This window comes from Echiichthys vipera (assembly GCF_963691815.1).
Source record: "Echiichthys vipera genome assembly, chromosome: X".
NCBI lineage: Eukaryota > Metazoa > Chordata > Actinopteri > Perciformes > Trachinidae > Echiichthys > Echiichthys vipera.
Window position 1 is genome coordinate 38,022,120 of NC_139825.1, and position 23,203 is coordinate 38,045,322.

The 23,203-nt window shown below is 40.5% G+C and overlaps 2 protein-coding genes across 3 annotated transcripts; both read left to right on the plus strand.

Annotated features, from left to right (window-relative positions):
- The first annotated feature begins 1,173 nt into the window (after positions 1–1,173).
- stimate (STIM activating enhance) lies at positions 1,174–17,107 on the plus strand. Of its 2 annotated transcripts, none has more exons than XM_083939904.1 (9): positions 1,174–1,287; positions 1,545–2,013; positions 7,188–7,236; positions 7,328–7,423; positions 7,602–7,723; positions 7,997–8,109; positions 9,186–9,263; positions 9,425–9,568; positions 15,259–17,107. In XM_083939904.1, the coding sequence occupies exons 2-9, from the start codon at positions 1,791–1,793 to the stop codon at positions 15,370–15,372; spliced, it is 939 nt and encodes a 312-aa protein (XP_083796030.1). In that variant the 5' UTR covers positions 1,174–1,287; positions 1,545–1,790; the 3' UTR covers positions 15,373–17,107. The 2 variants fall into 2 exon arrangements, with proteins under 2 accessions (XP_083796030.1, XP_083796031.1); XM_083939905.1 differs by lacking the exon at positions 15,259–17,107 and adding an exon at positions 14,048–14,159.
- A 2,019-nt stretch (positions 17,108–19,126) lies between these two features.
- Positions 19,127–22,289, plus strand: mustn1b (musculoskeletal, embryonic nuclear protein 1b). Its single transcript, XM_083939906.1, has 3 exons — positions 19,127–19,262; positions 19,411–19,534; positions 21,884–22,289. Exons 1-3 carry the CDS (start codon positions 19,254–19,256, stop codon positions 21,997–21,999), a joined length of 249 nt encoding a protein of 82 aa, XP_083796032.1. The 5' UTR covers positions 19,127–19,253; the 3' UTR covers positions 22,000–22,289.
- Positions 22,290–23,203: the final 914 nt, after the last annotated feature.

Sequence of the window (23,203 nt, forward strand, 5' to 3'; positions counted from 1 at the left end):
TACCTTAATGAAAAATGGGCAGTATTAAAAAGCAAGAAGATAATCTCAAAAATGCTTTTTGTAAGTCAGTTTCCCCTCTTTATATTGTAGTAAATGTAGTGTGATTTACTGTAAACTGTGATTAATTTGTGTGGAAAAAAAAACTCTACCTTGGTTCTTTGTTAAAGGTTGAATATGGAGAATGAGCAGAACACTGCAATCTAGTGTCTCAAGATCGTAGTCGCAACAACAAAAAATAATTAAAAGCAGTCACGTTGCCAGGTTCGTCAGGAGACCGGAGTCTGTTTGAGCCTGTTTGAACCCATCCGGCAAATCGCACCATAAATACAAGTATTGCAGAGGAGTTTGACTGACAGAGTTAAGTCAAGCTAAGTAAACATGAAAGTTAGCTAACCGATCAAGGAGAAACATAGCCATTTCGGAGTGCGTTTTAATGCTGTTAAACTCCTTTATCTCAGTTAATTTAGTGAGTGCTTAGCCTATACTGACTCTGGTTTTTGGCCGCCTCCGGTCACTCAGCTGCTGGGACGAATAACAAAGCAGCTGCACACTGCATTTCATCCAGTGCCAGCCTACAGTAGAGGCACCCAACAACAGACAACCCTGGGAACATGCAATGCCGCCCCTATTGGCTGGTACAACGTAAACAGAACGTGACAGAAAGTCATTGTCAAACCTGTCAAAAGCTTCTTTCAATATTAATTTAAACTAAAATTATATATTTTTTATGGAAAAGCAATACTCTCATTCTGTACCCCTCAAAACGCCTAGTTGTTGTATTATTTATCTTTAAATATAGCTTTCAATGAATATTCTACATATTCAACCTTTAATTTGCCTGTAGTTTTCGCTGTATTCAAAGCAATGGCGAAGCATTTTATTAATATTTGAAAATGATAACGGCTATTTAATAAAAAGAAGACTACAATTAAAACTGAAAAACACATTTTAGCTTGCTGGTGGGTTTTTTGCATACATTTCCCAGCATGCAGTGCGCTTCCAACGCAGATCACGTGACCCGACGTCTGTCAACATGAGTGGGCACTGCCGGGCAGCGGAGAAGCTGGATGTAACGTTACGCGTGCTGTGACCTGCAGTTTACCATAGTCATTTATTATTATTATTGTTATTATTATTATGCAGACGCGCTGTTTTTATACACATTAAAGTCGCGAGGAACCGGTGCACCCGCTGTTTTCACCGCGTGATGGAACATATAAGTTTGTTAGCTTCGCGTTAGCTTTATGGAGCTGAGTGGTTAGCCCGGGGCTAGCTAACGTCAGGTAGGTAAGTTACCGTTAATGATAGCATCTCAGCCGCTTCTGTGGACGTTTGTCTGGAGGCACATTTTCACTTCTGGTTGACCTGCAGTGTGTCAACACATTTTACAAAAGTTACGACACTGTTTTTTTTAATGTCTGAGTAGATTCATGACAGGTTTAGCTGGTTTGTCTGGTGTTAATATTAGCTCGCAAAGAGTCAGTGGAAATGTTTCCTCCGCTGCACGAACCGGCTGAACTAGCTATTGATTTTTAATGTTGCAGACATTACAACTTCTTGCAACCCTTTGAAGCGACGTCTCATGCCAGAACGGTGATGACTGCATGGATGTGTGAAGCAGGAGCATGAGTGGCTGCTCTGAGAGGAGAAGATGCGTCCATCTTTCACCGGAGACTGTCCGTCTTCACGGATCGATTAGCTGACCGTTAACTGCTGGAGAGCACACGAGAGTCCGTGTGTGAGAAGCTCTTTGGCTTTATCAATTCACTCCCGTCCAGCTCTCCTGTCCCATGGCTGCTGTCAGTGGTGTTAACATGCTGTCTCAGCTCGGAGACGTGGCACTGGCGGGTCCAGGAGCAGGGCTGCCCGCTGTGTCCTTCACCAACGCGTCGGGGTCCGCCAGCCCGACGCCGGGTACGGATAACCGGGGTTGCGAGAATGGCGCATTGATGGACTCGTTTGGGATTTTCCTGCAAGGACTTCTGGCTGTGATGGCTTTCAGCACGCTGATGTGTGAGTATGGCCTCTGGTCTGTTGTGTGTCTGATATCTGACACCAGCTTCTGATGTGGTGGGGCAATTATCCAATAAAAGTGGTTCTCCAACTTTGTACATGACTGACCACCTCAGAAGATATCAGGCTCTCTCAAGTACCACCACTAAGAGCAATGTTAAAATACACTATTCAGCTACAGACAGGAAGGTTTATTCTTAATCAAAAGATGATTTATTGTTGATTGTCTTTAGCCACAGTCACGCTGCAGGAAGAGGTAGCACCAGAACTGACATGTCAGTGTTTTCAAACCAATCATTTTACCTCTGCTTACTCTCTTCCATCACAGTTTAGCTGGATACTCATAGACGTGACTACGTCGCAGGCTGATATTGAAATTAAGGTGTGACAGGAAATGCTGAATTTAAATTACATTTCACGGATCTGAAAAGTTTAAAGGCACTGGAAACCCAAATCCACACTATCCTTGGAAATATGTAATTTAGGAGTATATGCACGTAGATTAAGCATATACAAACTATAAACCATTAGTTTAAATTCAAATTTAAATTGTAATTTAATTTTTTTAACTGTCCTGGTATTGGATATGAAGTGGGCGTGGCCATATTCAGAAATATTACATGTCACTACCATGACATAGAAAAATGAACGGACAGAGGACCAAAAATGGCGCCCCATTCATTCCTATGGAAAGCTGCTCAGTGGCGCAGGCTCCCCTAAGGACGGCGCCATTTTTGCTTCTCGTGAATGTGGGCGGACTTACCGGATGTAGAAATGCACGAGCGAGTCTGTCTCTAACGCTTCTTATTCTTTAAGAGTATGATATCTGCGTATTATTTTTTCTGTCCATGGTTTCTGTGGCTCGGTACTTAGTAGACTGCGTAAATGCTGTCCATATACGTAGTTTATTTAAATGAGCCGAAATAGTACAATATATATACTTTATTAACGGTTTGAATCAAGCAAAGTAATGTTTGTTTTCTTCAATGAGCTTTTTTAAAATTCCAATCCTCTGACTAAAATGTGCCAAAATACCATCTAAAGAAAATAGAAATATTAGTTTTACTTCCCTGTCCAAAGCACTATCTTGAATATAACTGGAATTGTGCTATTTATATATTTTTATTCATATATTTATTAGAAATAGTAAGTCCACCAAGTACCAACTAAATAAAATACCATAAGTAGGCCTACCCATTCACTACCCATATTGTAATACACTTAAAATGTACACTGACATAGAATACATAGCTAAAAAAAAGTGTAGCATATCAAGTTATCATGTTTATATTAGCCTACTAACAATGTTAGGAAATCACTGCCATCATCTCCCATTTATGGGCAGCACGGTGGTGTGGTTAGCTCTGTCACCTCACAGAAAGAGGGTTCCTGGTTCGAATCCTGAATGGTTGTCTGTCTCTGTTTTGATGTCACATAATTTTCCATATAAAAGCTCTTTGCTCCTGCCTCTCTGTTCACTCTAACCATGACTCTAAACTCGGGCAACATATACATGATATGATATATAGTTAGTTATATTGCATATTTGATCCGTCTATCTTGCTAACAATAGCTATTTATTCAGCTGAAGTTAGTTGTCTAGCTATTTTGTATCTTTTTTTTTTTTAAATCGTTCTATGTCAAGCTATCGTTAGCTATCTGGCTATCTAGCTCCGCTCTGCCCCATCATGCCTGTGTGTGCTGTCCCTGGGTGCACAAACACCAGTTAAGAAAACAATGAATCCTCTTTTAGAGTTTAATTATTTTCTTAGTACTATTTTCATTTAGTAATTACCACCACAGAGAGCTTGAGTACCACCAGAGGAACAAGTACCACAGTTTGAGAACCAGTCGACTATGACATTGATCTCAGCTTGGAGGCTAATGCACGAGTCTACCACAGGAAAAGGAAAACGATAGTAAGATTAAAGCTAAAGGCAATGTTTTCAGTTCAATGTAACACTACACCTGGTGACTTCTTCTCTTGTTGCAGTTATTAGCTGCAGTTGTAATAAAAGCTGCTTACTTTCTGCACTTCCTTGCACAAGTTTAAACTCTCCGGCTACATAATAATATTAATAATAATAATAAAAATAATAATGTATTATGCCCTTCTCGGGTTAAACCTCAGTAATGGGGTTTGTTTTGTTTTGCTTTGGCAGTTAAACAAAAAGCAGAATGGCAGGGGAGAAAACTTTTACTGACCTTGATTATGTGTGTTGTCAAACTGTTATGGGCGCCTGCAGGTCCAATTTGATTGTGCAAACTGGTTTGCAACAAAAATCTCCTATTGCAGATGTAGAGTCACTTTTACGAAGTAATACCTCAAGTTATTGTTACTCAATACTCCTTGCAGATATTTCACCCCCCAAAAAAATCCATAATTAATTTTCTTTTCTGAGAGTGTTTTGTAAACGCTGGTGTATGTATAGTTCACATTTATGCAACTGGCACAGATTTGTTTCCAACTCTGACTAAGGAGGCTTTACACTAGAGTTGGGCAACCAAACTTTTATTTAGATAGACAGGGAAACATTTGTGTAAAGGAAAGAATCACGCTCAGGCTTAAGCCATGGTTCCATTCAGTCAGTGTCTGGCACAGCACTGACAGCAGTGTGACCTAATGAGAGCAGCCTCAGTTTTGTGTGTCCCAGCAGCCTCGTAGTAATGAGGAATGTTCAGTATTTTCAACCTTTATTTTTCTTGAGGCTGTAGCCTCTGCGTTCACATCACACCCAGCTGCACACAGGGTGTGTTCAGGCTGAAGTCATGCTTGTGCTCAGAGAAGAAAGTCATAGCTCACAGTAGTTTGCCAGCATGAAAACACAAAAATCCTTGGGTAAATGGTAGGGATAGGACTTAATAAGATTTTAATACAATGCCATTATTGATTCTGCTTATCAGCCTGATTCTTTAATCATTTTTTTGTGGGAAAGCTCCCCTCATTATGCAGCTCAGTGTCATAACAGTTAAAAGAAGATGGTAGTGGGTGTGTCATGAAAAACAAGCCACTATTGTTTTTGACCTAACCTACTTTCAATGATGAGCTGTCTTGCATAAAACCTTCTTACTCCTGTAGACACAGAGATTAATTAAAGTGAGGTTTTCTAAAGTCCATAACTTGGACACACCATAGATACATACAGATACATGTCATTTTTGTTAACAAACTTATTTATTTCAGTTTGATTCTGGACAAACAGCTTGAGCTTTGTCACTTTATTACTACTATGTTCTTAACTTTTTCACTAAGACCACTGAAGTATTTAGTCCAATCCACTTCTCTTTGAAAGACACATTGCCTGTGTCCTGTGAATGTAGCAGTGAGCTGAAAAAAGGACTATCAGATTAAGCATTTCACAGCAGTTGAGAGTCATAGCTGGTCATGTTTAAGGTTTTGGGGCCTTATTTATAAAACTGTGCGTACGATTAACATCCAAGTTGGCGTACGGATGAAACCTGGGACGTGTGTGCGCATTGAAATATTGGGATTTATAAAGCAGTGCATACTCACGTCCCACGCCGATTTCCTTTATAACTCACAATCAACTCCTAATGTAGCGCAGCTTCATGTAGGTTAGGTTCTTTATTGTCCCCAAGGGGATAACCGTTTTCACACAAGTCAGTTCTTTTTTCCATGGCTTCATACTTTTTTTTTAAAAAGGCATAACACGTGGCTATCATATACAGATAACACACCCTCCCCACAACTAACAAATAGACCCTCTTCCCACATATCCCCAGAACAACATATAGGCATACAGACAGCACATAGCCACGATCTACATTTGTTTAGCGCTGTCTTCGCTGAGGGACGAAACTTATTTTAAAATAAGCTTTCCTCTAGTCACGCCCATAGCTGCCTATAAATAGTCAATAAAACGCCCCAAATGGATATTTATTCATACCGATATCATGACAAATGCTCATAAGCCACCCATCCGCATCTGTCAGTAAATCAGCAAGTGTGCGTTATTATGCATTGTGATGGCATGCCTTTTTATATCTATCCATTTTATTTGTTTGATCTAAAAAGCTAAAGGTGTGGGGATTAGGCGAAGCAAATTTAAAAAACAAACACATTGAAAACAAACTAAACGGACCAATTTATATTCCTTAACTCGTCCCACAAAGGGGAAATTTTCTACAAAGGGGAAGTTTCTTACACTATGAAATATGATAACCTTATAAAAACTGCTCCTACCACTCTACCAGACATAGGCATCACTAAAAGCATATTATATATGAGAATAAACTCCATAACATGCAAGTATTATTTTATAATTACAGAACATATTTATGAATTATGAGAGTTTTTTTCAAAGATATCTTAATTTGAATTCACGATCCTACATCTTGTTGTAGTTTTTTTGCACTGCAGAGAGAATCGATCAAACAGCTGTTTGTGTATGTTTTGTAAGAATGGCTGTATGAATTCTTCATATGATTAATGAGAGGCAATATTTAAATTTATTTCACACAATGGTTTCAGTTTCACAGCTTCTTGCTTTTCATCCTTCTGCCGTTGGTGTCGCCGTTTCTCATTACTCCCGTTTGTGTGCGTATGCCTGGGTCAGACTGTGCGTGGAAGGCCGCACATTCTCCCGTCTTCCCTCCCTCCCGAATTTTGCGTGTTTACGAAGGTTATTTAGATAAGGACACAGGAAGTGTTGAATGCTAACTGGGAATCACTAGGCTGTCCAGTAGGAAAGCTCTAACTGTAGATTCAAATTACGTTTTGCTTTTTATAAATCCCAAAGTTTGCTTAGAAAGTGGCTTGCGTCCTCTTCTGTGTGTATGCCATTTTTATAAATGAGGCCCCTGGTCTTTTGGCTACTAGTTCTGCTTCCTCTGTTCAGTTTTCTTTCTGCATTAGCAAGCCATCCACATATAGATTCACCCTGTATCGTTCACTTGGTCTCACTTTAACTTAAATAACTACTTTTCAGTCTCCTGTAGGCTCGTTGAGAAACTGTATGATGTCTCACTCGCACAAAAGGGGATGTTCAATCAGTACTAAACCGATAACCTTCTATAAAACCAACAAAATGCCTTGACAGCTCACAGGAGGGTCATAACTCAAATGAAAGCAAAAGAGATTCTGTTTGATTCTGCGTTTTGCGTGCTCTGTATTGAAATCCCACTATCTCTGTGGTGCACTCTTTCCTCCACAGTGAAACGCTTCAGAGAGCCAAAACATGAGAGACGACCCTGGAGGATCTGGTAAGGCGGAGCAACCTTGATTTCATGTCTCTGCAAAGGCATCAAATTAATCCCACCTGGGAAGTTTATCAACTGTCCTGTCTCTCTGCAGGTTCCTGGACACCTCAAAACAGGCCATTGGGATGCTGTTTATCCACTTTGCTAATGTCTACTTGTCAGACCTCACAGAGGAGGATCCTTGCTCACTGTGAGTTAATCCTGTATTTGACTGTTCTGCTCAGACCTCCCTGATTCTGCGTGTTTATGAAGGTTATTTAGATAAGTAGACAGGAAGTGTTTAATGCTAACTGGGAATCACTCGGCTGTCCAGTAGGAAAGCTCTAACTGCAGATTCAAATTACGTTTTTCTTTTCTGTCTCTCCCAGATACCTCATTAACTTCCTGTTGGATGCCTCTCTGGGGATGTTGCTGATCTATGCCGGGGTGAGAGCCATCAGTGCTATTGTAGAGTGGAGGCAGTGGGAGTCTCTGCGTTTTGGAGAATACGGTAAGGACCATGTTTGTGAGTGGTAAAGTGGGAGCCCTAGCACATTCCTAAAATGCCTGTGATGCCCAATGGAGGGCAGTAGCTGCTTGCAGTACTGCAGTGCTGCAATGTCATTTCTTACATTGTCAGTGCTTAACTGTGTCCCTGAAACGGTTTGGGTTTCACTGAAGCAGTGAAATCTAATAATGATCTGTGCTACAGAAACTGTTCACCTAGGCAGAGTTTTTGGTTTTTGACCGTAATCTGTCTTTTCCAACGTGTGTGTTTGTGTAGGAGAGCCAGTGCAGTGCACAGCGTGGTTGGGCCAGTGTATCCTCTACATCCTCATCATGATGTTTGAGAAAGTCCTTATCATGCTGGTCCTCCTCATCCCCCAGTGGAAGAAGGTCAGAAACAAAGTGTGAAAAAAATATAGTAGAATACATTCGATGTCTTAATTATCTTTTCAAGATAAATTCTCAGTATTTAATAGTGGTGCAGCACTCTCCAGAGCCATTATAAACATCTTTTGATCTCATCAGATGGATTAGGGAGAAATAACCTTCATTTTTTCGCCCCACAACAAAACATGCTGCTCTGTCAGCTCTCATCACTAGAGTTGTTTGTTCCGTTTGAAAATATTTATTGTTAGTTTGCTAAAGATGTAGAGTATTGTGGTAGGTTTAGTCAACAAAGAAAATGGCAGGAGGGGTTTTCTAAACACTGTAGAGCATGCTGATTGATTTAGTCCAATAGAGATAGAGTGACCAGAACAACAAGACAACACCTACAACCAACAAAGACCGATCATAATGCATCAAGCATTTGATGCATTATGTGAAACTTGTTGCACATTTGAATTGAAAACCTAGGAACCATAAAGAGATGTTCCCCCACTGGGAATTGAACCTTTGTGTTTTCTGGAATCTCTGCTGTACAGAGCATGATTGATTTTATAGAAACACTACATTTTCTTTTTCCTCTAGTACTCAGAATATAAACTCAGTGAGAGTCAAAGTGCTTTAAGTAAATGTCTCAGTCAGCATAAACTACCCTATTCTGTAACTAAGATTCAGTTTTAAAGGGTTGGTTTAAAACCTACTCAATCCCTTTGACAAATGTGTTGCGCAAATTATCACAGATGGGCTCCAGTAGACTATCTTTGTAATTTTTTTGTGTGTGTGTGTGTGTGTGTGTGTGTGTGTGTGTGTGTGTGTGTGTGTGTGTGTGTGTGTGTGTGTGTGTGTGTGTGTGTGTGTGTGTGTGTGTGTGTGTGTGTGTGTGTGTGTGTGTGTGTGTGTGTGTGTGTGTGTGTGTGTGTGTGTGTGTGTGTGTGTGTGTGTGTGTGTGTGTGTGTGTGTGTGTGTGTGTGTGTGTGTGTGTGTGTGTGTGTGTGTGTGTGTGTGTGTGTGTGTGTGTGTGTGTGTGTGTGTGTGTGTGTGTGTGTGTGTGTGTGTGTGTTGTTTATGTTTGTGTGTCGCAGCTGGCTCTCCTGAACCCCATTGATAATCCTGACCTGGAACTTGCCATCGTCATGCTCATCGTTCCGTTCTTTATCAACGTAAGGCTGCTGTTACTATGTGGTTTTCTTTGCACCATCATATGACAGATCCTGCTACACCAACACTGCACATGTCTTGTGAGATTCTAAATCATTCCTGTTTGTTCATATCATGGCCATGGAATTATATTTCACCACTGTATTTTCTGTGTTTACTTAAGGCCCTCATGTTCTGGGTGGTAGATAATTTCCTAATGAAGAAGCACAGGACAAAAGCAAAGCTGGAGGAGAGAGAGGAGGACACACGGGGGAACTGCAAGGTGCGCTACAGACGAGCTCTGTCCCACGATGACTCGGAGTCAGAGGTAAGTCTCACTCTAGTCATACAGCTGCAGGGTACACCAGGGATACAAGATGATCATTCGCTAAACACTCAGAGTTGACGACTGAAGGAGACAGTGAATGGATATTGGCACACAGCCTCTTTGAAACTGCCTCACTATGACATACTGTTTTGACTGTCAGCTGGTTTCTTGGCTTCAGTACTGATTGGCACCTTGTTATGGATAAACTTACTTGGAACTAATTCTGCACACCCTGAAGAGGAATGTGTCCTAGAGCTGTTAGAGTTGCCTATGTCATGGTCCGAGTAACTTTATAAGCTTGTAAAGCAGGTCAGACCAATGCAGGGCTCTGCTTCAGACGCACAAAAAAATTCATACGCCTACAGCACATGAAGTTATAGCACCAGTCTAGCAAAGGTTACCACTGATTTCTTGTGTACACGAAGCCCCTGTAGTCTGATGTACTACACGGTCTCTGATTCAGTATTTTACACAAAACATAGTTTTCTCTAAATGGGAATCAAACCAGGGCCGTGGCAGTGAGAGCGCCGAATCCTAACCACTAGATCACCAGGGACATCTGTCTGGAGGGTTGAGACATGCAGTCGCATCCCTGGAGACAGTGGTTGTAGTACTAAATGCTGCCTCTAGTGGTGGTAGTGTTCCTGTGGCACTGTGTGATATCTGATACTGGGACGTCACAGTTGTCATTAAGAACCCGACAGCAAATAATAGTTGCCACAGTAGCCTGGCACAGACGAGGCTCTTGTGGAAAATCCTTTCCATTTAAGGTTAGTGAAAAACGGACAAAGGTGGAGGGACACATTCACACTGCAGGGTTTCCTGCAATTTGTGCCATCCAACGTGTCATAGAAGATTTAATGTTCCAAATGGAAATCTGTGTTTTGGAGCCTAAAATACTTGATACATATACAAAATATATAAAATTTTTCGGTTGCAGGGTATTTACTGTAATTTCGCTCCTCCTAAGAGGAGAGCAGGCCAACTACAGCTGAGTCTGTATTTCTTCACGCTACTTCTCAGAGAACTCGTTTATCAACAATGCCCAATATCCAGCTGGATTTTCAGCAAAGTGAACGCTAAAAGATGGGACAGTTAATCTATAAAGGGCCGTGTTGATGACTCAGAAGCCTATCTGTAAGTAACATTATGTCACTGAAATGTTTGTCTTACCGTGCATTCACACCATAAGTGCACGGAACACGAGTAACGCATCGCTTGCTGATATTTGTCACATTTTTGATCATCGCTCAAGGCGGCTAGCTAACTGAAGCCAACCCCTGGCTCAGCGTACTCTGCTGTTGTGCTAATTAGAAGTGATGCTATTGCTAACCAGGGGTCTGAATGCTTTCAAAAGAACAGAAATGAGCTCTCAGAGGAATTGTGGAACATTTTCAACTTCGAGCAACACACACGATGAGGCGATGGACACTTCATCGGATTGCTCTTATCGCTCAGAACGCGTCGCCAATCAATCAGTCATCTAAAGTTATTTAGGGAACTAAGGGTGATTTGAACATGAGCTTGCAATACAGCCATGCACCAAGCAGTCAGATATATGGCTGTGTTTCATCCATATTGGTGAGTTTTGATGGTTGAAAATCCCACTCTACACTCCATTGGAGTCAGTCTTCTGCAGTAGTACAGAGGCGGTAAAAGCAGTGTTGACCAATCCGAGCAGACTGGGGCTTTTTGGGAGGGGGTCTTAAAGAGACAGGCGCATCAACAGAGCATCTCAGACAGAGGGTAAATACTAACATAAAGCATGTTAACATGTTCAAGTAGAAATAGAAACACAAGCATGAAAGTGACAACGAGTATTATAAGTCTCCTTTAGGCCTGCAGTGGAGGTAGTCACAGAGCCATAACAGAGCTAAATCGACGTCTGTAAAAAAAAATTAAGAAACAAAAAAAAATGGAGGGAAGTGAAGAAATTGATTGCTAGTTTCCACACTCAACATTTGAACGGTCAAAGCAATGCAAACAAAAGCCAGCCTCGTGGTCTGTTTAACTGCCTGCCTGTTCTGCAGCTGGCCTCAGAGAGCATGCTTTCAGCCTAGTGCTGAGCTGTGGGGGATGGGCTGAGCTGCGCTGAAAGAGATCAACGCTGCAAGCGGAAAACTGAGGCCTGCGGGCCAGTGGCGCAATGGATAACGCGTCTGACTACGGATCAGAAGATTCTAGGTTCGACTCCTGGCTGGCTCGTATACCTTTTCCTTGTGGCTGATATGCAGCATTAGCTGTTGCTGTTTGTTTGTTTGTTTGTTGACTATCAAAATATTATAACCACTGGGTCAGGTTTTGTTGAAAGGGAACAGTCCTAGAGGCAAGATAGTTTCAGTTACTGACTTATGCAGTAAAGATGAATTGATACTTAAAGCCTTTACATACAATGGTTATTTCCCACAGCAGGATAAAGAAAAGTTATTAAGGGGCAATTCAGTAGAAAAATAACATTTATTTTACTTGTGAGGTAAAGTCACAGCATGCAAACAAATCCACATGTTTTGTTTTTTAAAGATATTATTTACTTTAACATATAAAAGTTGTGGTGTATTCTGTGACTCTGATGGGAACTTTCCAAAGTCGAAATAACCCGGATGATGTCGTCAATGTTATTTCGGCTTGAGCTTCATGTAAAGCCTTTTCATCCAATATGCCTGATGAAATAAATGAATATGGTTATTCCTTGATTCAATACTCAGCCAAGCAGTCAGCTTCAGCCGGGCAGTTTCTCATCATTTCATGATACCAGAATTTTGAACTTCAATACAATCTTAGCATGGCAAAACAATACTCGATACATCTTGTGATGCTACGGCAAAAACAATAAAAAGTCCTTGGCACACAAAAAAGGATTATTCTCCCTCCATTTTCTTAAATGAATAACCTGCACAAGGTGCTGGCTCAGAAAAAGTGACACACCAACAGCTGATTTTCTTCCCTGTTGTTTAATCTGTGCAGCCTTGGGTTGAAAATCTGATTGTAGATCTGCTAGTTTTAGCTCCTGTACTATTGAAACCATCAAATGGATATCATATCATTTTTAAAACACCTTATAGGGGGAATTGAAGTATTGATACTGCTGCCAACATCATTTGAAGGTCCCTTGTAATAAAAAATCAAGCCATCTGGCAAAACCTCAAAGTCCTAGCTTTTTTATTTGCTTATGCTTTGTCCTTGCTATTGCTACTTTATAATTTTCAGGTTTACAGATAGTGTTCATCATTTCAAAAAATAAACTCAAGTAGAATATATAAATAGTAAAAGGACATTTAAAGTCCAAGTCGGCCACATTTGTTTGATCATATTCACTGAAGCCGACACTCTGCTCCAATAGAACAACATAAATCATCCGGGTTGAAATTTGACTGAGTCGACTTTAATAACAAAAAGTAAGATGGTCTTCAGTGTGGATAATATAATATAATATAATATAATATAATATAATTAAAAGACGGCAAAAAAGGTTTAGAAATACAGACAAAAAGAGCCAGTTAGCTACCGGTTAAGGCTCATTTATGCTCCCATTTTGTGCGTCAATAGAGATGTGCGTTATCAAGGTTCTAATTGTCGCTGCCCTCATGCTTTTATGCGTCCTTTACGTTGTAATGGACTTTGAGCAAAACATCCTCTAGAGGGCGCCGTTCAGATTAAAAGGTTACTCCAATAAAGTTTGGAAAAGAAGATTTTCACAACAACAAACATGGCGACGACTGAGGAGATAATTATCCTGCGTCTGTTGGTTGAGAAGGATTTAAAATGGCAGGCAGGCCGTTGGATCTCTTTTCGGAAGAGGCGGAAATACTGGTTGCTGATTGGATAAATCATCTGTCTATCACCACCTATGTTGGTGATAGACCAAGCACGTAATAGTGTCAAAACTCTCAAAATCCTATTTTCTGAGCATGTTACTATTCAGAATACATCTTGGTTCAGAGCGGGCCAATGACTTGCCCTCGAAGGCATTGTTTGCAGTTTTCTCGAAAACCACACATATAATCGACTTTCCACTCCATGCTGCACTCCCTTTGGTTTTCAGCATCACCATGTGTGAAGTCAACTGGATGAACGGCTCTTGAGATATGTGAAGGACAGTCATGCATACATGCATACTGCACACACAGATTCATTCCTATATAGTGAGTTGATTCTGCTGTAGTGCCACCTATTAGCCAAATGGCTCCAAATTAGCCATATCCATTTAGACATCACATATACACATGTCCACCAAATGGGGTTGCAATAGCACAAAGCAGTCTTGAGATATGACATGTTTTGTAATAAAAGCTTGCATCTCCCCAAAGCAATGTGTCTTGACAACAATGTCCACATCCTGGACAGAGAGGACAGATGGTTTGAAAGAGGAGTAAAAGAAGCCAACTATGCAAAAGTAGAGAAACCATAGCTAAACAGAGGAGGAGGTCTGAGACACCACTTATCTCCAATTTACAATGCTGCACTTTCATCCCTTCCTAGGAGATTCAACAATCTAACGTCAAAGAACAACTGTTCACAAAGGGCCTCCTGTGACTCCAACGACTGTCGTTAAGACTCAATAGAGCACTTACGAAGTCGAAACCAACTTCCCACCAACGACTGCCACTCTAACGACGGTCGTTGGCACTTTGAGCACAAAGGGTTCCAGTGACATCATCGGCCTTGTGAGAGGTTAAATACCTGGATCTCCACACCGGTTAGTTGGACCACTCCCAGCCTGGTCAGATGAGAACATGAACTGATAAAGCCTCCTGGATGAGAGGTGAAACATTGTCAAATAACCAAGTCCAGTTGTTTTTGACTGAAATTGCTTTGGGGATGATGATGACCTGGACAAATGAGAACATTCACAGACCTAAAAGCTTGCATAATTTCAGCAAACTTTACTGTACTCTAGGGCCAGCGTTTCAAAATGCCGATCACCATCTGGTGCTGAGTTGGGTCAGAGGATGGGGTAAACCTCTTTTTCTGAAGGTGCGGCGGTAAGCTGTGGCCTTTAAGCTCTTGGGTGCCCCAATGGGCAGTAACCCTTGAACACCGTGGTGGACACTGGTGGTCAGGGAAGCTGTCTGAATGAGTCCTTACCTCCAGTGAAGGAGTTCAAGGGTGAGAAGTTCAGCCATCCGTGAGTAGAGTAGAGCAGCTGCGCCTTTGCGTTGAAAGGAGCCAGTTGAGGGGGTTCGGGCATCTAGTAAGGATGCCCCCTTGGTGCCTCCCTAGGTAGTTGTGTTCCAGGCACATCCAGCTGGGAGGAGGCCTCGGGGAAGACCCAGGAGCAGGTGGAGAGATTATATCTCCACACTGGCCTGGGAACGCCTCTGGATACCCCAGTTAGAGCTGGTTAATGTGGCCCGGGAAGGGAAGTTTGGGGTCCCCTGCTAAAGCTGCTGCCTCGACGACACGACCCTGGATAAGCGGTTGAAGATGAGTGAGCGTGAGTGAGAAAGACATTTCATAGGGCTTGAGACATAACATTTTTAAAAGAAAGCCTGCCTTACAAACTGAAGGAGTGGGTTTTGAAATAAGTGTACACATTCTGCCTTTTACTATAAAGCTGAATATTTTTACCAACCACAATCTCTTTCGTCCATTTATGACTTGCAGTAGGGTTTTATAGTGGTAACATTTACTTGTCTCCCTCTCAGTCAGTTTGGCCTAATGTTTCTCTGTTTCTCTTTCCTGTTTTTTAGATCCTTTTCTCAGCAGACGATGAAATGGACGAGTCGGATGAAGACGATGTTCGTCGGCTCACTGGCCTGAAGACGGTGAAGAAGAAGAAGCTTCGCATGGGGATCCCTGTTTGACCCATGTGCTAGCTGAACTGCTACAATGAAATTCCCTCTGGTAGCTGTTCACCTCGCAGGCCCAACCTGTACCTCCACAGATTCTATGTCAGCCATTGGAGTTGACACAAACAGGATGCCCTTTGATGACAAAGGAATATAATTGTAACTGAATTCCCTTTACTTTGGACTCCTGGGGAACTTCTGCATAGACTGTGTCTGACCTGGGATTTCATCGAATGCACTGGGAGATATTTTTATTGTAAACCAGGTACTTCGGATCACTGTTGCATTTTGAAATGGCACTCCTGTTGTGTTTAAAGATACTGTTTGGGAAAAAGAATCCCACCACGATCAAACATAATATCCTTAAATCCTTTATGTACGTATAATAGGAAAATGTTAACACTGGTTTAATAGGGTTTGGACTTTAGTGGCAGTGTGTATCAGGTTGGTTGAACACATCTAAATGGTTACAAAAGATCCAGGCATCATGCAAACAAAACTGTTCAATGAGTTTGTTACATTTGATAGTTAATATGTCTTCTAAAGTGATTGTATTCTTGATGTAGCTTCTATGTATACTGTGTCCTTTGTTTTCTCGTGTGTGCGTGTGTGCGTGTGTGTGTGTGTGTGTGTGTGTGTGTGTGTGTGTGTGTGTGTGTGTGTGTGTGTGTGCGTGTGCGTGCGTGCGTGTGTGTGCGTGCGTGCGTGTGCGCGCGCGTGTGTGTGTGTGTGTGTGTGTGTGTGGATGGATCCACCTTAAGAGGAGCATTACGTGCTTGGTCTCACTGTATTGATGCAACTTTAACACTTTCCAGCACAGTTACACTCTTAACTACTGCGTATCTTGTATTTAATGTTACTCATGTCAAAGGGAACACATTAATGCTTGCAGCAATCTCTCATTTTTTTTAATTTCTCTTTTGTCCTTTCAATTGTTAAACCTGTAGGACTGCAACTACAACACAACATCCCTCTAATATCAGATCAGCATGTGTTGTCTGTCTGTAGACACAAGACTGCAGTCTGAGTTTGTTTGTGGCCGTTTTACTGATGTGCTTTGACTGTGTTCTGTCTTTGAATGTGTTTTGTCTCATTTAAGTTGTTTTTTTTAATATAGTTTCAATATAGTTTTGAGTGTTGTTTTCAGGCCAAAAAGGTGACTATGCTTGTTCCAAAAGTGTTCTTTATTCCTTAACTCCAACAGGGAGAGTAGATATGGGAACCATTACTTGCACAATTTCCCATTTATCACAGATTTCACCTTTCCTTTTGTGTTTGTGGGATTTTCTGTTCTTTTTTTTTTGTAACAATAATGTGCCTGAGTGAAATAACCAGCAGGTGCTTTTGTTGGTTTGGTTTAGTTTTTTTTTTTTTTACTATTTTATCCAGAGAACAGATGTTCAGGCATGAAGCAGCATTCAGCAGGCTCTGATGTTTAGAATGTGACATGAATAGACCTCAAAACTGTTAAGGGACTCGGGACCAAATGGTCGGAAAAAAGTGTGTGCGTGCGTGTGTGGTTGTGCGTGCGTGTATATTCCATATGCCTGCATGTACTGGCGTTTGCTGAATGCATGTGTTCAGGTGTGCATGGTTGATGTGACTGCTGGTCCTCTTAAGTGGAGCACGACACACAGTATACTGTGACTGTGAGTATGATGCTGGTGATGATTTCATTATGTGTTTGGCATGTTTGCAAGGAATAAATGACTGTGCATTTCAGAGGAGGAAAGTACAGCATTGTGGTAACTGTCAGCCAGGACAAAGAGGGCTTTTAGTACTTTGCAAAGTGACACTACTAGATGATTATAAAGGCAAGGTGTTGAGGTAAATTATCATTCTAAATGCTTTTCCAATAAAGGATGTGATACACTATATTGATAGCTGATTGATTTCGACTGCAGTTCGTTTTTTTAGTTTCAGTTTTGTGTTATAAGTTTTTAGAAAACCATTTCTTCACTGTGTTTCAAACTAGGCCCCCACAAGAGTGCCGAATCCTTACGCCAAGCAATACTACGGAGCGAGTTACTCACGTGTCTGTGCCTGGAAAAAGTAGAACCACATGATTGCAGCGTCATTTTTAAGGAGGAACGTGAAAATTGTGCGCATTGATTATTCTTCACCACTAAAGGCCGCGTCTTCACACTTACTCAGGAGAACCCTGTCATGATTGTTGGGCCTATATCCAAAAATAGATGCAGCTGGTACTTATAGCTTCTGACAAACACCTAAGGGAAGACTCATTTAGCGTCAGGCGTCATGGTGAAGATGATACAAAATACCTTATATCCTGGCTCACCAGCTTCAGTTAACACTAACAAAACTATTAACTGTTACTCTGGCTGTGCAAATAGTGATTACATCCCTTGCCTGACATGACATAAGCACTTATACTTATACTTATGACATAAGCACTTATTACTTATTGTGTTTGCCGTTTTTCCTCCATCCCCAGTAACATTAGTTACCAAGTCAATGATGTAGCTCCAAGTACAGGTTGTAGTCAGAGTCGGTTAATTATAATAAAAGCAAAAGAGCCAATAAGATAATCTCTCTCTAAAACAAAATTGAATTGCAAATAAAATAATCCGTGGGAATAATAAGACACATGAGGAGTAAGATTGTCACTTTTTCATTCCTGTAAATTTATAAATCTTTATGTCAGGACAGATGCTATCCTGGTACTGTGATGATACTTGAATGAGTATGCAGGCTTTCAGATTCTCTCTGTGTCACTCAGTCAGTCGTTTTAAAATAGCGAGTCAGTTTAAACATCATCACACAGTTAACACCTCAATGTCAGATTAAGTTTTCTGACTGCCTATGCCTTAACTGACTGCTTACTCTGGTTAAAGCATACATTACAATATATCACAAGAATCCAAATGGTGATAAAAACTCAACTAGGCACTAAAATCTGTCACATAAAGTTTAAAAAAAAACGTAACATTGTAAACATATCAAAACAAGTATTATAATTGACCCCTAAATTTGTAGTAAGTATTTATCATCTGTCATATTATGATAATGTAATCATTTAGTACATCAATTTCAAATGCTTTTTATTACATATAAACTATAATTTCCAGTTAGCATGACCAGAATATTTTTTGTAGACACACAATATCTACTTGTCTTGCCTCCTTGTTGTTATAAGAATCCAGAATTTACTGAAAAATTAAGAAACTGTGTACATAGACTCGCCTAGGCTTGTTTCTAAGCAACTGATTATTTCTGTTGGAGCTTCTGACGTGAGTTAAGCTTCTCAGAGGCCAGATCTGGCCTGAAGACTGCTTGCTGCTTTTACTTGAGTAAAGTTGGCCCTCTTGTAACTCAAATAAGACAGTTGGATAGCTCTCTCAGTTATTTTCTTGGTTCAGCTTTCATTTTGTTGGATCATGTGTTCACTGTCTGGAAATTATTTTTACAAGACCCCAAAAGACTTCCCCCAGGCTTGAATCAAGTTGTACAGTAGTAATCGGCAGGCAGAGTCCCAACCACTGGAGGTGCAGGCAGGTGTTAGACACTCTTGAAACCCCTTTTTCCCCACAACAACATTTAAAGAAAGAGGGTATCTCTGACAGAGTCAGTAGGAGAGTTGGAGGAGGAGGTAGACAGCCACTTGTGTCCAGAATTATCAGCTGTTGGCCTGTAAGCTTATCGTAAAAGATGGGAGACCCATTCCAGCTGTACCATTCCTCACGTCAAACCTAATAATACACACTGACAACAGGCAGAGTGGGACAGAGGGTCTGACTGACTCACTGGGTCTGGACCAGGACTATATATAATGTCAGGCTTGCTGGGAGATTAAGACACACACAAGAAAAACAACCAGCGAGTCTATCACACTGGAAAGAGGCGTCTGTGGAATCCATACTCCAACTTCAGTCACCATGTCTCAGGTAAGTTAGGTAAAATATGGTCTTAAATTATTTACAGAAACTGAACACAGTGCTTTACATGTGGCAACAGAGTGCTGATACCCTTTACTTTTTTTGCTGTTCACCCATAACACTCATAATTTTCCCATTTTTCTTTAATTCACTCCAGCCAGATGAAGTGAAAAAGAAGAAGCGTCCCCCGATGAAGGAGGAGGACCTGAAAGGAGCCCGCAGTAAACTGGGACTGAAGGGCGAGGTCAAGAGTAAGACCTATGAGGTCATGGCGGAGTGTGGTGAGTAAAGCCTTCTGTTATATTGTTTCTTCTAACAAGACAAAATATAAGTAAGTAAGTAATCTTTATTTGTTTTGTTGCTGCTTGGCCTGTAGACCTAAAATATTATGCTCTAACTAACACAAGTAATGGGCTGTGGTGGACATTTCTCTGCAGGGAAACAAAAAGCAACTTATCAATCAATTTTCATCTTCCACTGTGTTGACTTGTTCAGATTCCAGAGTATAGTAATAGCAACAAGGATTATATATTTGAGAAAGTACATCAACAACACCTTATCAAAAGTTAACCACTAGACCACCAGGGTTGGAAACCTTTTTTTTTTTTTTAATGAACAATGTACAGTACACCTATTAATCTCAATCTTTGGTTCAGTAAACTCGATCGAGGTAATTTTAAGGATGGCAAAAACAATTAAAGACCACTTTAGTCTGTGATCACACTGTCCTTTTGGCCGCGGCCAAAACCGTTTTTTCAGCTTAAGTCAGCTGGAGTTATCACTTATCACATTATCAGATTAGAGCATGTGTGTAGCCTCGAGAGCTAACTTCACTGTTGGAATTACACTGCCTACTCAAGTAAATACTCTTAGTTCAGTACAGTTTGGGGCTACTTGTAGGCTACCCAGAGTTCCAACCATACTATTTTGTATGCCAAAAAAACATGTATATGTCGCAGTCAGAGTATGTCTAATGCAATATGCCAAAAATAGCAGGATATGCTATTGCATCCAGTCTCATTTTGCAGTAGGAGCCCACATGCTTTTCTGGCTATTCTGACCGACAATAATTTGCAGAGCATTTACTGTATGAGCAAGAAGGAAAGTATATGTCCCAAATGTGTGCATACTACATGTAATAGTGCATACTTTGTAAGGGCAGCTTAAGTTTTTTTTTTAAATATGTGAGTGGGAACACACAGGTCATTATATACTTCATCTTCAATAATGGTAATGAATTTTATTTATAGAACATGTTTTAAAATATAATGAAATCACAAGTTGCTTCACAGTAAAGGTAAAAACAGTCATAGAGCAATATTTAACTGGTCAATCTATATAAAACCATATGATTGAAGGCATATGATGAATACAATTAAAACAATATTTAGAAACAAATCTTTAGAGACCAAAAGATATGATCCAGGATCCTAGGGGAAATGGTGAGTCTTCATATTAGATTTAAAAACAGCAAGTGAGTCTAAATACTGGGTAGGTGATACCGTTTTGTGATCATGTACAGTACTGTATAAAGTGTATTTGTTCCCAAATTCCACATTCTTTGATTGCAGCTTCTCAGCTCATTATTGTATTATTACTCTGTCAGGTGGGATTTCCTATTGCTGTGTTAATGCTGTAATGCCTGTTGTGGGTTTAGCCAAATTGTTGAGACAAATTTAGCTGTAAACCCAGCATGCCTTTCCCAACAGTCGACTGTCCCTAATCACTTAGGTTTGCTTTTTTGACCTTTCAAATTCACACACACACACACACACACACACACACACACACACACACACACACACACACACACACACACACACACACACACACACACACACACACACACACACACACACACAAATATTGCCTCACAGATCTTAAGTCTATATTTGTGTATGACGTCAAGACAAACAGCCAACATTCATTAATCATTTCAGCCAAAAGTTCTTTTTAATGCTATTAAACATTTCTCTTTTTATGTGCTTATAGCTGAGCTATTTTTAATAACTTTAAACAGTATCCGTTTTCTTTTCTTTTACTTTTTTATTCTTCTTTGCTCCTGCTTTAAACTGTTTTTTTGTTTGTTTCTATGCTGTTTTTAAAAAATGTGTTGTCTTTATGTAAAGCACACTGAGTTGCCTTGGTATAAAATGCGCTTTATACTGTAAATAAAGAGGCCTTGCCTTGCCTTACTTTGAGAGAATGTGATTTTACATGATGACATGTATGTACTTTGTCTATAATTCACAGCATTTTAGCATCCTAAACACAAGACAGAAACAGTTGTTGCAGAAATGTGTGCTCATATTCTTCCTTTCAATGATACTCATAGTGGAATTGTTCTTACTTGTTGAGGATGAGCAGTCACCTGGTTTAAGCATCTGTTTTTCTAACTAGACATACCCCTCTCTCTCTCTCTCTCTCTCTCTCTCTCTCTCTCTCTCTCTCTCTCTCTCTCTCTCTCTCTCTCTCTCTCTCTCTCTCTCTCTCTCTCTCTCTCTCTCTCTCTCTCTCTCTCTCTCTCTCTCTCTCTCTCTCTCTCTCTCTCTCTCTCTCTCTCTCTCTCTCTCTCTCTCTCACTCTCTCTCTCTCTCTCTCTCTCTCTTTGTGTGTGTGTGTGTGTTTAGAACGTATGGGGAAAGTGGCTCCATCTGTGTTCAGCGGTGTGAGGACCGGCACAGAGACGGCGCTGGGCAAACCTGCAGCTGCCAAAGCTCCTGGAGCCAGTGTGTTCAGCAAGTAGACACACTGCAGGATAAAACAAAGGCACTGAAATAAACACTGTAGTCTTTATGTTTCTGAGTTGATGGTGACACTTTTTGTTGGTTTAATGTTAGTGTATGTAAGCAGTTATTGTACTTTGTAATTTGCACAGTGCATCAGACTTAGAAGCGTTTGACTTCATGGGGCTGCTGATCTGTTAATGAGTTGTGAAGTGTTTGTCAGTGTGGACAAAGATTGTGAAAACATTTGCTTTTGTGTTCTTTTTTAACTGACCATTTTCCTAAATAAATGAATTCTCTCTGTATTGAACTTGAACACTTTTTTTTTTTTTTTACTTTTTTATGTGACAGATTTCAGTGCCTAGTTTATCACCATTTGGATTCTTGTGATATATTGTAATGTATGCTTTAACCAGAGTAAGCAGTCAGTTAAGGCATAGGCAGTCAGAAAACTTAATCTGAAATTGAGGTGTTAACTGTGTGATGATGTTTAAACTGACTCGCTATTTTAAAACGACTGACTGAGTGACACAGAGAGAATCTGAAAGCCTGCATACTCATTGATGGGGTTTACTATTCCGATACAAACTACAAAAAGAGGGTAGTTTGTATGGGAATGATAAACCCATCAAGAAAACTTGTCACCTTGAAGACCTCTATTTCAGTGCATTTCAATCATAATGGCGTCTGTAGTAAGTAAGTAAGTTATTTTCCGAACCAAAAGGTGCCCAGCCCAGAGGCATGGGATTGCAAGATAAAGTAAACCAAACAAAAGAGTGCAATAACATAATGAGAGCAAAAGGCATACCTCCATATATGTTAAACAAAAAGCAAACGGTTTCAGAGCAGATATAAACACAATCCTACTCCAGGCATTACATTTCCACTGGAGATCAGAATTAGAGAACAAAGTATTAATACACAGTCCAGATCTGGGACTTCAAGGAACTTAAACCATTTTGCAGAGATTCAGGGGGCATTGTCTTGCATGAGAACCAAGCTGATTTGGAGACAATTGCAGAGAAGGTATTGCATGTTGCTGGAGGTTCACATAAACATTTGCATTTACCATGCAATGTAGCTGTACAAGAGGCCCAACTCCTGCTGCAGAAACATCCCTCAGACCATGACATAAAATTACTAAAGTTCAATGTATTTGGGCCTGATAGGAAATATTATGTTCAGCGTTGGACTGGAAAAGACTGAACCCAAAGTGTGTAAAGA